General features: G+C 41.0%; 1 protein-coding gene across 1 annotated transcript in view; it reads right to left on the bottom strand.

The window, feature by feature from the left end:
• Positions 1-535: 535 nt before the first annotated feature.
• The window catches only part of TBX19 (T-box 19), a 13,705-nt gene continuing 1,293 nt past the window's right edge, over positions 536-12,947 (bottom strand). The window contains exons 2-8 of the mRNA XM_010567382.1: positions 7,802-8,066; positions 5,825-5,959; positions 4,949-5,010; positions 3,791-3,852; positions 2,919-3,020; positions 1,902-2,034; positions 536-1,111 (exon numbers count right to left, since the gene is read on the bottom strand). Of these exons, the coding sequence (XP_010565684.1) occupies positions 877-1,111; positions 1,902-2,034; positions 2,919-3,020; positions 3,791-3,852; positions 4,949-5,010; positions 5,825-5,959; positions 7,802-8,066 (994 nt within the window). The 3' untranslated portion in view covers positions 536-876. The remainder of the gene's footprint in view (positions 1,112-1,901; positions 2,035-2,918; positions 3,021-3,790; positions 3,853-4,948; positions 5,011-5,824; positions 5,960-7,801; positions 8,067-12,947) is intronic.

Below are 12,947 nucleotides of genomic sequence, written 5' to 3'. Positions count from 1 at the left end.
GATGAAAAAGATTGTACATGCGTTTACACCTTGGAAAGGCACTAAGGAGATAATACACCATTTATTCATATTTTATTTGTACTCTATACCAGAAGCAAAGTGGAAATGCAAGCTGAATCTTTTTTCTATAATTCTTTTCCCTCCACCCTTTCAAAAATAGCACATATAGAAAACATTGGAACTTTTCATTTCAAAGACTGTCACATCAGACTATAAATGCTAACTAGATGCCCTGCACCCTGCTGCTACAATGCAGCCACTTTCTCAGCTTGAGTGTGTCCATTATGCCTATAGCACACAAACAGCAAACAGGAGCTGGAGAAGGGAAGGGGACAGAGAGTACAGGTGTATGCAGGTGGCATTAGGGTGTCAGACTAATTTCATCCTCTGAAGGGTTTAGTTTCAGGTATTGTGAAAACCTTCATGTGACAGAGAAAGTTTTTAAAGCAGCGCTGTCCCTTCAAATTACCAGTCGCGAACTTCCTCACAATTTCCCCTGGACTTGGCCGTTAGTTATAGAAAGGACTTTTAAAATGACATGCAAATATCCAACTGCCATGTCTGCTTCACTCAGTCCCATGTCTCTGACCAGTTTTTATGTGATATAGAAGCAAAACTATCTATAAAGATTCCTTCTGGACATCATGCTGAATGACGCATAAAGGTTACAGTAATAAGCTGGCTCCCATAACATTTTCTGCCTTTGCATTATGCATTCTGGATTTGCTGGCACACAAGAGTGGAAAGTGGAAAGTGATGTTTGATGAAGGCAGTTTTCTGCATATACATCCCTGCTCTGAGCTGCAATTCTAGGAGATCGTTTGCCATTTGTGTCAGTCTTGTTTGGCTGAGCTTCCCTCATGAGCTGCCTGTCCATTAAAAGGAGTGTGAGGATGTCCATGCAGAGTCGGCTAGTCTGGCTGGAGCAGTTTCCCCTTGCGTTTCCATGCTGCCAGACACCATTCCCTGCAGAGGGATTTGGACTGATGATGCAGTGGGTAAGGGGACATTACCCCTTAGAAACATGCTTGAAGGGCTGCTGTTCACCTCGCTTCCTGCGTTGGCAACATTTACAGAACTGTTGCTCACGGTCCACAGGCAAGGGTAGTGGCTGGAAAAAAAGCAGTACAAGTTGAATGACTTATTTCAAAGCATTTTTCCCTGCACAAGGCTTACCACAGTAAAGTCAAGTGTGTTATCTGCTATCCAAATCAAGGTACTAAACTAGATCAGCTTTGCAGATCTTACGTGAAAAACCACCAATGACCATCAGACCTGGTGATGTTGGAGAGAGGCATGGAGAGAAATGTACAAATACACATGAGGTTAAGATTTAAAGATCTTTTTTGTGGATGCTTGCATATTTTAAAGAATTGCAGCTGATTTTACTGGCACGTCAATTAGAGAAGAAATGTGTGCATTTGTTTTGTGAAAAGGGGGGGAAATACTTGATAATTAATTGACCCTCTAGGTCTAAATTCCAGCCATTCCTAGAACTGTTTACTACCCTATTAACAATATTTTTGTAACAGAGCATGAATTAGATTGTTACATCCCTGCATGGGAGTAGGATCCTCATTTCATGCAGGAGAATAGTGAGGAATATAGAGAGAAAAATAATTTGGCTTTAAAACGCTCACAGATTGTAGATACCAGAGTTCTCTGTGGCTCTTCCAAGATCCTGGTTTTCAGCAGTGCTGGGGAAAAACAAAGCTCCCATTGATTTCAAAGCAGGAGATAATTAGCTTGTTAGAAATACCTGTCCAGGAATCTCAAGTTGGGCACTTAAGATATGTTTCAAATCCTCAACGCCGATTAAAGCTTGGAACAAAGTGGGAATCACCAGGGCAGTCCTACAAGCCTCACTGCTGCTAATACCAGCAGTTTTCCATCAACCTTACCTGGGGCCAGGGCTGGCAGCTCCCTTTGTGTGTGGCACTGAGAGCAAATTAGCATGTGGAGAGGATGGCAAAGTCCAGCTGTCATGTCCTGAGAATACCTGAAGGTTATTGCTGGAGCTCTCCAACAAATTAACTTTAGGGGAAAAAAAAGAAAGAAAGAAAAAAAAGCAACAAACAAATCCTCAGTGACTATTGCAGAGACATTGTCTTAAGGCAACAGAACATGGGTAGACCTGAGGAGGCAATCTGATCATGAGGTTTCTAACCATAGGTTAAAGGACAAAAATTCACATGTTTATTAAAAGAGTAGCAAGGTGCCATTGTAATTCCAGGTGTGATATATGAGAAGGTACAGCATGATAGACATAGGATATACATTTTTGCAAGTCTGACTGATAGTCTTTTCATTAATGATAGTTGCCATACGACTGGCAATGTTTTGATACAGATTTCCTTATAACTTGAGCTTAAATATTTCCATTAAAGAAGATTCCTTGCTAAATTCTAATTAGCAAGCAGATTACTTTATTCTTACTCTTGTTTCTGGCTAATTTCCTCTAATCAAAGTACAGTGAATTTCTGGAAGTCTGCAACCAGATCTAGAGAGTGAAAGGGACTCAGAAGACATTCTGGCAATACCAAATACCCTCATCTCAAGTCAGCTCCTACCATGTTCTTAAGGGCTGCTTTGACTTGAGAGTGCAACTGCTTCATAGCATGACATTGAAAGAAGGCTTGCAATGCTCTTTGTGTATAATTGGGAGCTGTACTTTAAGCAAGATCATGCACTCGCATTTATAATTAACAGTTACAGTGCACCTAGCCCTTTGTAACTCTTGTTTCGCTGCCTTAAACACTCTGTGCATGCAGGGTTCAGTGCAGATTGTTACAGAGACTCATCACGCTATTTCCTAGCCTCTGCTCTTGCTTGTTTTAATGCTTATGCTAACCTAAAGCAAGGGTGAGTCAGGCAGAGAGTGTCTGTTCCCTGGAAGCAAAGCAGCATTACAGTTGTACCTGTAGGTGAATGATTTCTCTGCATGTAGGAAGGTGGGTATGGAGCAGCCCGATGCCCTCGCAGTGCTGAATATCGCTCACAGCTGCGGGGAGTGTGTGGAGCTGGCAGAGGCAAAGGTCCAGTGTACTGATAATTAGAGCTTCCCGATGCACACATTGTATCTGGGTTGGAAATCAACCAGCCACCCACTTTGAGGGGAAAGAGAGAAGAAAACTATTATTGCACTAAAACACTGCAATACAATAAAGAAAGTAACCAGCCTTCTTGCAGAATCAGCTGTGCTTCAGAAATACCAAGCAGATTCCAAGATACTGGTTCATGGAACAACTGACAACCAAAAAAAAGCCCCCCAAAAACCCAACCCCTCCAAAAACCCCACAACCACCAACCCTGAAAACAAGACCTGAAACAACTAACAGAAAATGTCACAAACTTCAAAGAACAAATGAAAGAAAAACTATCATTAAAAAAAACCCACAACCTCTGCTCCCCCCATTTTTTCTACCTGTCCAGCAATGAAAGGTAATTTTATAGGTGACAAAAATATTCACAGTTACAAATACAAAAAAGGGGGGGGAGGGGGAGAGAAGCCCTAAAAATGTCATCCATCATCTTGATTCTAGATTACTTTTAATTTTGAAAAACTGCATCATAAGCAAAACAATCCCTCTGCAGAAACTGTTGTATTATTTCCTGCTGTGGGGTTTCTTCAGTTTTTTTTTTTTTTTTTTTTTTTTTCCAAAAGGTGCCTTTCAATGAACACAATTCAGGACTCAGTGAATGACTGGTATGATTCAATTAAGCAAGTCCCAGGTTTCCAGCACCTATCATACCACACAAAACTTCCAGCTGACACAAATAAAAACCTTACAGTGAGAATATGTCATATGTTGACCTTCAGAAGCTGTTTCTGGAGCATCCTTGGGATGGTTTCTGAAAAGCAAAATATTTAGTCGTAAAACTTCTCATTGAGAAATTCCAAAAGAAAGTTAAAAACAGAACTACTCACTAAAAAAAAATGGAAAAGTTAAAAAGAAAGGAAATCCATCATCTTTAATCACTTGCTAGGCAGCAGTGGACTTTTCTGCAGTCTGCCATAAAGGAAGCAGGAATTTAGGTTTCATGGTGTACATAAAAAATGTTCCTAAGTTTGTGCCAAATTTGGGGGCTGAACCTGGAATTCTAAATCTACCTGTGGGCACTGTTCCTGCTAGCATCAACAGTCTCAGCCTGGCCTCCCACCCAGACCAAGGCAGGGCTCTGCCTCCTGCTCAGCCCTGCAAGCAAAAGGCAGCATTCCCCCTCTGCAGCTGGAAACCCTGATGCTGAGACACAGCAGCTTAAGTGGCGAGATGAATGGAAAGAAATTCAGATTCTTCTGCAGGCACGTGGGACACTTCACATGTCAGAAGACATACCAGGTCCAAACTAAATTTGTTAGCAATAATGGACTGAAATGCATCATTTGGATGCCCCACTGCATGAGCATGGATGATGCAAGTAAAACTTTGAAAGACAAACCACAATTCATTTCTGATGGAAGCACCTCTAACATCTTATATAGTTAACACCTACAGGTTACTTTCAATAAAAACATCACACGTTATCACACAGATTAAATAGTAGCAGTGTAGTTATGTTACATTTGCAGTGCAGTTTCACCTTAGTTAAGCTTTTTGACACCCGCAGTTAACTATCAAATTATGGGATTCATTGGAGTTTAAGTACAACGTAGTGAACGCACGCAGTGTATAACATTACTGGGGAAGTTCACACCATCGCATTTCAGGCTTCCTGTGTACAGTGCTAAGTCCTAGGATCCGCAAGAGGATATTCACTCACTTCAGACCCCATTGTAATAATTATATAGAGAGTCTCCCCACTAATATCCATGGAGTGACTCTGGATTTAAGACAGCAGAAACAAGTTTAAGTTATATAATTTATCTTTCACATTGTGATGCCGCAGTTTTAACCATATCAGCAGCAAAATGCTACTGGAGCAAAAAAAAAAAAAAAGATTAACTCACCTTTCTTTCGCATCCAGGAAGGCTTTGGCAAAGGGATTATACTTGATTTTGAGAGCTGTTATCTTGAGTTTACAGAAAACAAGGCATGTTAGTGAAGGCAATTTGGAATAGAAACTTGACAAAACATCTTCCAGAGTAATCTAAGTGGAACTGCCTTGGTTAGCCTAACAAAATATATCCCCACACATGATGTTTTCCAGGGCTGGTTAGGAGAGAGCTTTGCTTGTTGCAGAGTGCTGCGTGCTGATCAGTGCCACAGGCAGAACACCAGTCAGGGCAGCATAATAGCATGGTCCAGTCCGGCAAATCCTGTGGGATAGCGGACCCTCTCAAGAGAGTTTAAACACTGAATTCCTACCAAGTATGAATCAAATCTGTAGCAACACTAGCTAAGGAATGTGGCACACAAGTTAGCAATTGTCACAATCCAAAGCATCCCTCAATTACAGTTTTGAGGTTGGGTAGAAATTTTCCCATGGAATGCTGCACTGTTCTGCAATTGTATGTATTATAAGGAGTGGGCAGAGATAGGGTTGTTGTTATAACTATCAGTCATTGCTGGAGGAAGATATTGGATTTGACTGTAGGGGTTTTTTCCAGTAAGGGATTGAGATGCCAGGACAGATGCACCAGTCTGGAATAGCCGTGGCAGGATATTAAGCTAAACCTGGCTTAGTACTGCAGCCAGACACTAGATTAGACAATGTCCTACTGCAGAGACAAGACAAGAGTATTAGACTGAATGGAGCATTATACTGCGTGGGACCAGTGGGGAAACAAGAAAAAGACCAGTCTGTCCATGCTGATCTTATAATAAAAAAGCTTTTAATGTATCTCATCAATGGTGACCAAGAGCACAGTGTGGCATCCACCTACCTCTTCATTTTGATAGGCAGTCACGGCTATGAACTGTGTCTCAGGGAAGGAGCAGTTCATCACCATCCGGTGGGGGCCTCCTACACGAACTATGTGTACCTGCGGCTCATATTTATGCAGGGAGTTCAGCATTATCTGCAGAAAACAAAACAGAGACAGACCCCAACGCCACTCTGATACCCCACAGCTGCTCTTCGCTCTGGCTCTTTAATAGACCAGATGTCCCTGCTAAACCTCCCCAGTCAGTGATTACTGAGAGCAGAAGGGCAGGTGCCTTCCTCCCTTCTGATGAACTACAGGGCTGAACAGAAAGAGCCTTCGCTGGACTTGGATTTAAAGCTTTCAATACAGCAGCATTAGTGAATATTTATGTTAGCAGCTATGGCTTTCAAACCATTAGGCTTCCACTGCACTAGAGGCTGTTGAAACGGTTAAGGGGCAATCCCTGTCCTATTATCTGAAAGACTTAGAATCACCATCAGAGAAATCAGTGCCAGGAGGGAGCTGAGGCAGTCACCTAGTCATCTTTCTGGGCAAGATGAAGTGTATCTAAACAAGCCTTGGCAGATGTCTCTAACCTAGCATTAAAAGCTGTGAATAGCGTTCATTCCACAATACACCTTCCTCAGGAAGTCTATTACCTTGCTTAATTCTATCTACTGCAAGAAAAATCTGTACTTTGGAAAATGCTGTGTGCATACCCATATATATACATGGAAGAACGCAGCCATTAGCATAAAGCACTATTGGTCAGCTATTACTTTCTAGTAACAACACAGAAGGGGAAGCTGAAGCACAGAGCGTGGACATAGTTTACCTCAACACTGTTGACAAGATTTCAAAAGAAAACAAGGGGAGCTTCAGTCGTTTGTTATTTGGAGATTTTTGTTTCTCATATGGCTTTTCCTCCCCTCCTTTCTACTTTTTTCCTCTCCGCTTCACCATATATACATATCATGTTCCTTTGTTTTTTCCCTAGGGTCTCTTTGACCTTCCAAGTTGGTTTCCTGTAGCTTTTTTTACCCCTATGCATACTGTTCTGAGGCCTTTGACTTTTCTGAGGTCCTGAATGCAGGACAAGAATTTGCAAATTCAGATCCCGTTCTATGCTCCACAATAAATCTTGTGTGCTGGTTCCATGTGTGACTTAGGAAAAGTCAGGTCATCTTTCTGTTCTCCAGTCTGTGAAAACTGAGATAATTTCCTACCTAATTAGGCTACTAGGCTTATGGAGTTACCTCACAAACCTAATGGAAATAACAGATAGAGAACATATAATATTTACATGAAAGAGATTGATTCTGGGCTGACAAGTATCATCCAATGTAGGAGTTTTTTACAAAACAAACAAGCAAACAAAAGGTCTTGTGCAACATTTTACCTTTAGATGCATCATCAAAAATAAAATATGAAACAAAACTAATTTTCCTGTTTGCATTTTTAAGGGGTTCAAAGAGAAAGTCACTTATTTCTGGTACATGTGGTTTCTTTCCAAAGGCCAAAGCTGATTCAATAGAATATTGATAATTATCATGATGCAGAAGCAGACATAGTAATTATTTCATTTAGGAGCAGCCTTTTATTCTGCTATCTGACTCCTGCCAACATTCCACTTACACCAAACAACATGGGGGAACACAACAAAAACCTAATACCCGTGACCATTTTTTCCCCCTTCTATGAAGTCCTATGTAAAAATCCCCAGCACGCAAGACCAACTCTGAAAAGCCCCCTGATGATTAAGTAAACCACAGCACTCTGTCTCTCTTAACATCAAGAAGTCCATTAAAATCTGAAAGCGCCAATTAAGGCCTGTTTATTCCTGTTTACATTTGGCCTCCAGCAAATAATTGGCATCTGTGGGTGAAGAGGCCTGTAAGGGCCTCTATAATTACATAAATGCACCCTTGATATTTCTTGATTGGTAGGTGCTTGCAATTGAAGCCAAGAGGTGTATGGGGAAACATTAGGCCATACCTGCCCACTCCCATTGAGCTTGTTGGTAAGTTTGACTTTGCTGAAGGAAATAGCAGCTTTCATCCAATGGGCTCCGAAGTTTGGAGAGTCTGGGTGGATGTAGACGCAGCTGTGGTTTGGTGGCTCTGGTTTCCCAGCCGGCACCCATTCTCCATTGACATACTTCCAGCGGTGGCCATCAGTCGGGGCGAAGTCCAACAGGAAGGAATACATGGCGTTCGGGTCCAAGCCTGACACGCTGATCTTTAAAACAGGGAACATCCGCCTGGCCGGGAAACAAAAAAGCAAGACGCCACTGGAAACTGGTTGCGAAAGACTCTCCTCAGTATGTTTGTGACCAGATCCTCACAGATTAGGTCAATGTAAAAAAAATCGTCCCTCCCTTCATCTAGCTGAAGAAGTCTCTTAAAGGTTAATCCTTCATTTTATTTCAATCATTTGGAAAAAAAAAGTGTTATCTCTAAAGTAGGGCACCAAGGTCTTGTTCATGCCAAGAGTTATAAATATAATGAACTGTGTATAGCGTCAACAGAGTCCCTGGGATCTGGACATGCTAAATACAACATCCTTAGGTGTGGGACAAGAAGGTGTGAACAGGATTGAACTGAGCTGAAAATGACTGAGAAGGTGGATTGCAACCACAGATTCACTGCATTAACTGCAGAATCCTATTATAAAGTGCACTACTTTGGTGCTTAGATTCCCCTGACACACAGTCCTGTACTCTGTCCAGCGGCTGAATCCCACTTGGTCTGACTCTGGATATATCCTCTAAAATCATCCTGCAACCTCCAGCAATCAGGACATAATCCCAGCCAGGTACTCATCAGACTCCAGTTAGATTTATTGACCACGCTACTCTATACAAAGGTTCTTCTCCCTTCCTTTGAAGGGACGGTCATATTCTATCATCTTTGTGAGCAAAGTCAGTCACTTCCCTCTGTCATTTCCTGTGGTTCTTGTGTTAATCCCCAACATCTCCCACTTGAGTAATGGTTTCCAGGTAGTGCTAGTCTAAATGTCCTAATAAGTCTGCTACATTTTCCTTGTCTAAAAATACTTCTTTACTTTTATCAGAGTTGTGTCGGGTTAGTCTGGCATGACTTAAATTTAATAAAATGCCTTTTTATCTTATGTGGCAGACAATGGAAAATATTTCTTTACTCTTTGCTTCAAAATACATCCTGAATTCTTATTACAGGGATATATTAAAAAGTCTATAGTTAGCTGAAATGTGTTTTCTCCCTTTCTTGAGTGCAAGAACTCACATACTGTCCCACTACTATTACATAAACATCCAGTTTGAGAAGTCTGGTTAAAATCCTTGCCATTAGACCTTGCACTGGGCAGTTCTTCCAGTAATTTGGTCCTATCCTTCGATATTCCTGACCTTATCAGCTTGGTCTTCTACTTTTAGTTCCACCTTAGATGCAACGTTGTCCTTTACTAAGCTCTAGACATCTACCATCCAGCCTTCCCACCATCTTGTGCATTTAAAACTGAAATCCTGCCTTTGTTTAGTTTTGGGAAAATGCTCCTTTTGTGCTTAAAGGTCCAATGCCACCTTTTCTCCATCCCCTTTTAATTATTATTTTTTCTTTTGTAAAAGAGATTTGCAGCAGCTCACAGCTAGACTTTCTGCAGTTTTCTGTCTGTCCCAGTACTTATAATCCATACCACAGAGCTTTGAATTGGCACCTCAGTGCCTGAAAGTCTGCAGCAATAGAGTTAGTAGGACTCCAACAGTTTCAGGAACTGGGAAATATTTGTGGTCAGCAGAACAGAGGAGTCTCCCAACAAAGGTGTCCTATTCATTAAGTTTCTTAGCTTGTCAAGGAATACACATCGTTACTGTGGAGGATTATTATAGCTGTTCCATATTACCTCCTACATTCTTCTTATATGAGTAAGAGGCCTCCCTGCCCCACACTCCTCCGTACTGACCTCTCCTGGCAACTGCCATTTTGCCATGCCAAATTTTTATGCACAGGCCAATAAATCTTCAAGCTCCTTTTCTCTATGGGTACAGAGGGACTGGTTACACCAGGCAACCACAGCAGTTTTCCAAGGTCTGTGGCCATGGGGCTAATGTAAGGTAGCTCTCTAGGCTCAGTTAGGTAGCAGTGCAAGACGTCCAAAATACACCAGAAGAGAACTAAAATTCCAGGCTCTCTCAAGGGACACCAAAAGTCTCTGCCCCTGCAGCCATACTCTCCAGTGACACCCAACTGCAGATTGCTAACAATTTCCTATGACATCCCACTTGCCACCTACCTTTCTGGCCACCTTTATATAGTTTTTGCTGTATACATTCAGCACCTTCTGCTGACAGGAAAAGACAGGATTTGAGAAATTTGAGATTTTTCATCTAATGTAAATACTTGGTGATGTAGGGCCAGTGCAATGTTGAGAAAGATATATTGAACCGTAATCTTTCTAACTAAAAGCAGCTTAGCCAAGGATTTATATGCTACATGTAATGTGTCTTTCTGACCAGGATGCACCAACCAGCAAACTGGGATGTGATAAAAAGTATGGATGCATTGCTCCCTGCACCCTCTAGATCACCTACTGTCAGTCTTCAAAGTAACAGACTTAGATATTTAGCTGAAATTGGAGAGGAAAATTCATCCACGTGAAAATTTAATTTCACTAGAAGTCTCAGAACTATTTGTTACATACAGGTTGTTAATTCCTCTGCTCACAATGCAGACTTCTCTGCCTTTCTACTTGAGAGGCTTGAGTTTATCCCCAAAAGACCTACAGACTAATGCCAGAAGAGAATACAGTATGATCAAGTCTAGCCTCCTGTACCACAGAGATTATAGTATGTCCCCACATTAACCTGCTTCACACACAGTTAATCCCTGCCTCACTTGGACCAGCATGTCTTGACTGTGCAGATTCTAATGATGGAAAACTTACCACCTCACTTGTTCTGCTGATTAAGTGGCTTTACTCTTAAAATCACATTTGTCTGTCTTTTAGCATGGCAAATGATGATTTCTCCAAATTTGTCTCAGTCAGAATGTTTGTTTCAACGATTGAGTAGGTACACACATGACCTCCATTACCGCAATAGCTGAGCACTTTAGCCTCTTCAATTTATTTAGAGCAGATCTACTACAATTACTCCACAGTACAGAACGTGAGTGGGAACATGTTTGATATCAAATTTGAATGTGTAGTAACCAGTAAAGTTGGTTTAGCATTTAAGCCTGGAAAGAGCTTCTCTCCCCAAACTCCCGTTTGCCTGCCTTGATCCACTGTGGATTCTCCCCATATGCAAAGGGGAACAGTGGCACCTGCCTGCCTCCATGCAATAATGTGGATTGCAAAGTCTCAGGATACTGCATAGCTAATATGGTATAAACACTGAGAGAGAAAACCTGCTCAATCAGAGAACACAGCATTTGATATCGAAATACCAACTGAATAGAATAAATCTGAGTAAAATAGGAGACTGATTCCCACCATATCAACTGCACCCATTGGGATGTATTTTGTGATATAGCATGCGGTTTAATTTCACTGATGTCTATCCTGTTCAGAATACATCTATCTTCCCTGTGTACCTAGGCATAGTGCTGTGGCAGGTAATTATTATAATGAAGTACAATACAGCAATGAAGACATATCCATGTATTAACACTGAAGTTGATTCATCTAATTATGACATTTTGGGACCCTCGGTACCAATTAGAGATAACTCAATCACAGCAGATAGAATTGTGCATACCAGAATTTGACACTTGAGGATCACTAATCAATCAGCCTTTCATTCTCTGGGATGCTCCTGTATCAGGTTTCAGTTTAATTTCTGAATTTTGCTAACAATGTGTCCACACAGACTGTCTTAGTTTTCACATGCAGAAGTTCAGACTGGCTCTTCTCGTTAATAGTAGAACACAGTTTTCAAAAGCATTTGTATACCCTTCAGCAAGAATGACTGAGTTAGTTCTACTGATTTAAGCAACAGCAGAATTAGATCAATATTTTTTCTATTGAGGATCCCTCTGAAGACAATTACTGAAGAATCTTGAGCGTGAAAAGAACTCAGCACTCATAGGAAACTATCTCAAATTTGTCTCCTTTTGAATAGCATGGAGTTGTTCAGAGAGCTTTGCTGCAGGCCACTGTCTGTATTTCTTTTTGGTGCGCTGATGTGTATGTTATGGAAGGTACTTTCAGAAATGCAAGAGATCCTTTTTCATAGTCCCTAATGCTACACTGACTTTTTAAAAAGGATTTATGAACATGACAGCATGACATACTTCTATTTTTTTTATTTTGAGATTGCTGTAGTTTGATCATAAAAAAACCTATTCCTGGCCCACTAACATTACTGGAGCTGTCACTGGCTTTAGGAAAAATAGGATCAAGCTGATAAGGAGTGTGTAAGTTAGAATAAAGAAAAACAAGGCAGCTTACACAATGAAATAAAAAGTAGCCAGGCATATTCAAATAATGAGAGGTTCCCTTATCATCATAAAAAGATTTTATCTATGCACTCACCTAGACATTTTAGAGAGAACTAGTATCACCATACAATCATGAGTTACATTAGCTGAGAGGAAAGAAACTGAAAAAAACCTGTTGGTAAGGTGCAATTTTTTGTACCAATTTAATTAATTGGAGGCAAACCTATCTTACCTCGTTTTTGGTCACTTACCCTGCTAAGGAGTCAGTTTAAGCTACTGTACACTAAGTGGAAGTCCACTCAGAAGTTTGCTGTAGCCTAACAGCAGTTTTTAAAGCAATTTAAATGAAGCAGAAGCAGCTTCTCGGTGTGAAGAAAACCTCAGCAGAAGATTTCTATCCCCATAGGCTATTAGGAGGAATCAGAATGGCAATAGGCAGCATTACACCAAGAGCTGATATTTTGGCAAGGTAGCTGTTCTCTCAACGGAATAACCTTGCTGAGCCAACAGACTAGATTTTTCCTTTTAAATGCTTTCACCTATGTCCCTTGTCAAGCTACAGTCAACAGTAATACTGTCCTCAAATTCCACTAACTCGAAGTCTGCAAAATTAATAAAAGTCACACCATATAAGTAAATCTTTCTCTCCACCTCTTAATTCCTCTCTCCTATGCAGATCTCCTGAGAGGTNTTGCAAAAGAAACGCGTGCATGTTGGGGGGGGGG

The sequence above is a fragment of the Haliaeetus leucocephalus genome, unplaced genomic scaffold (assembly GCF_000737465.1).
Source record: "Haliaeetus leucocephalus isolate CR32 unplaced genomic scaffold, Haliaeetus_leucocephalus-4.0 Scaffold228, whole genome shotgun sequence".
NCBI lineage: Eukaryota > Metazoa > Chordata > Aves > Accipitriformes > Accipitridae > Haliaeetus > Haliaeetus leucocephalus.
Note: the sequence above shows the minus strand (reverse complement) of the source record. Positions and strands in the feature narration are given on the sequence as shown.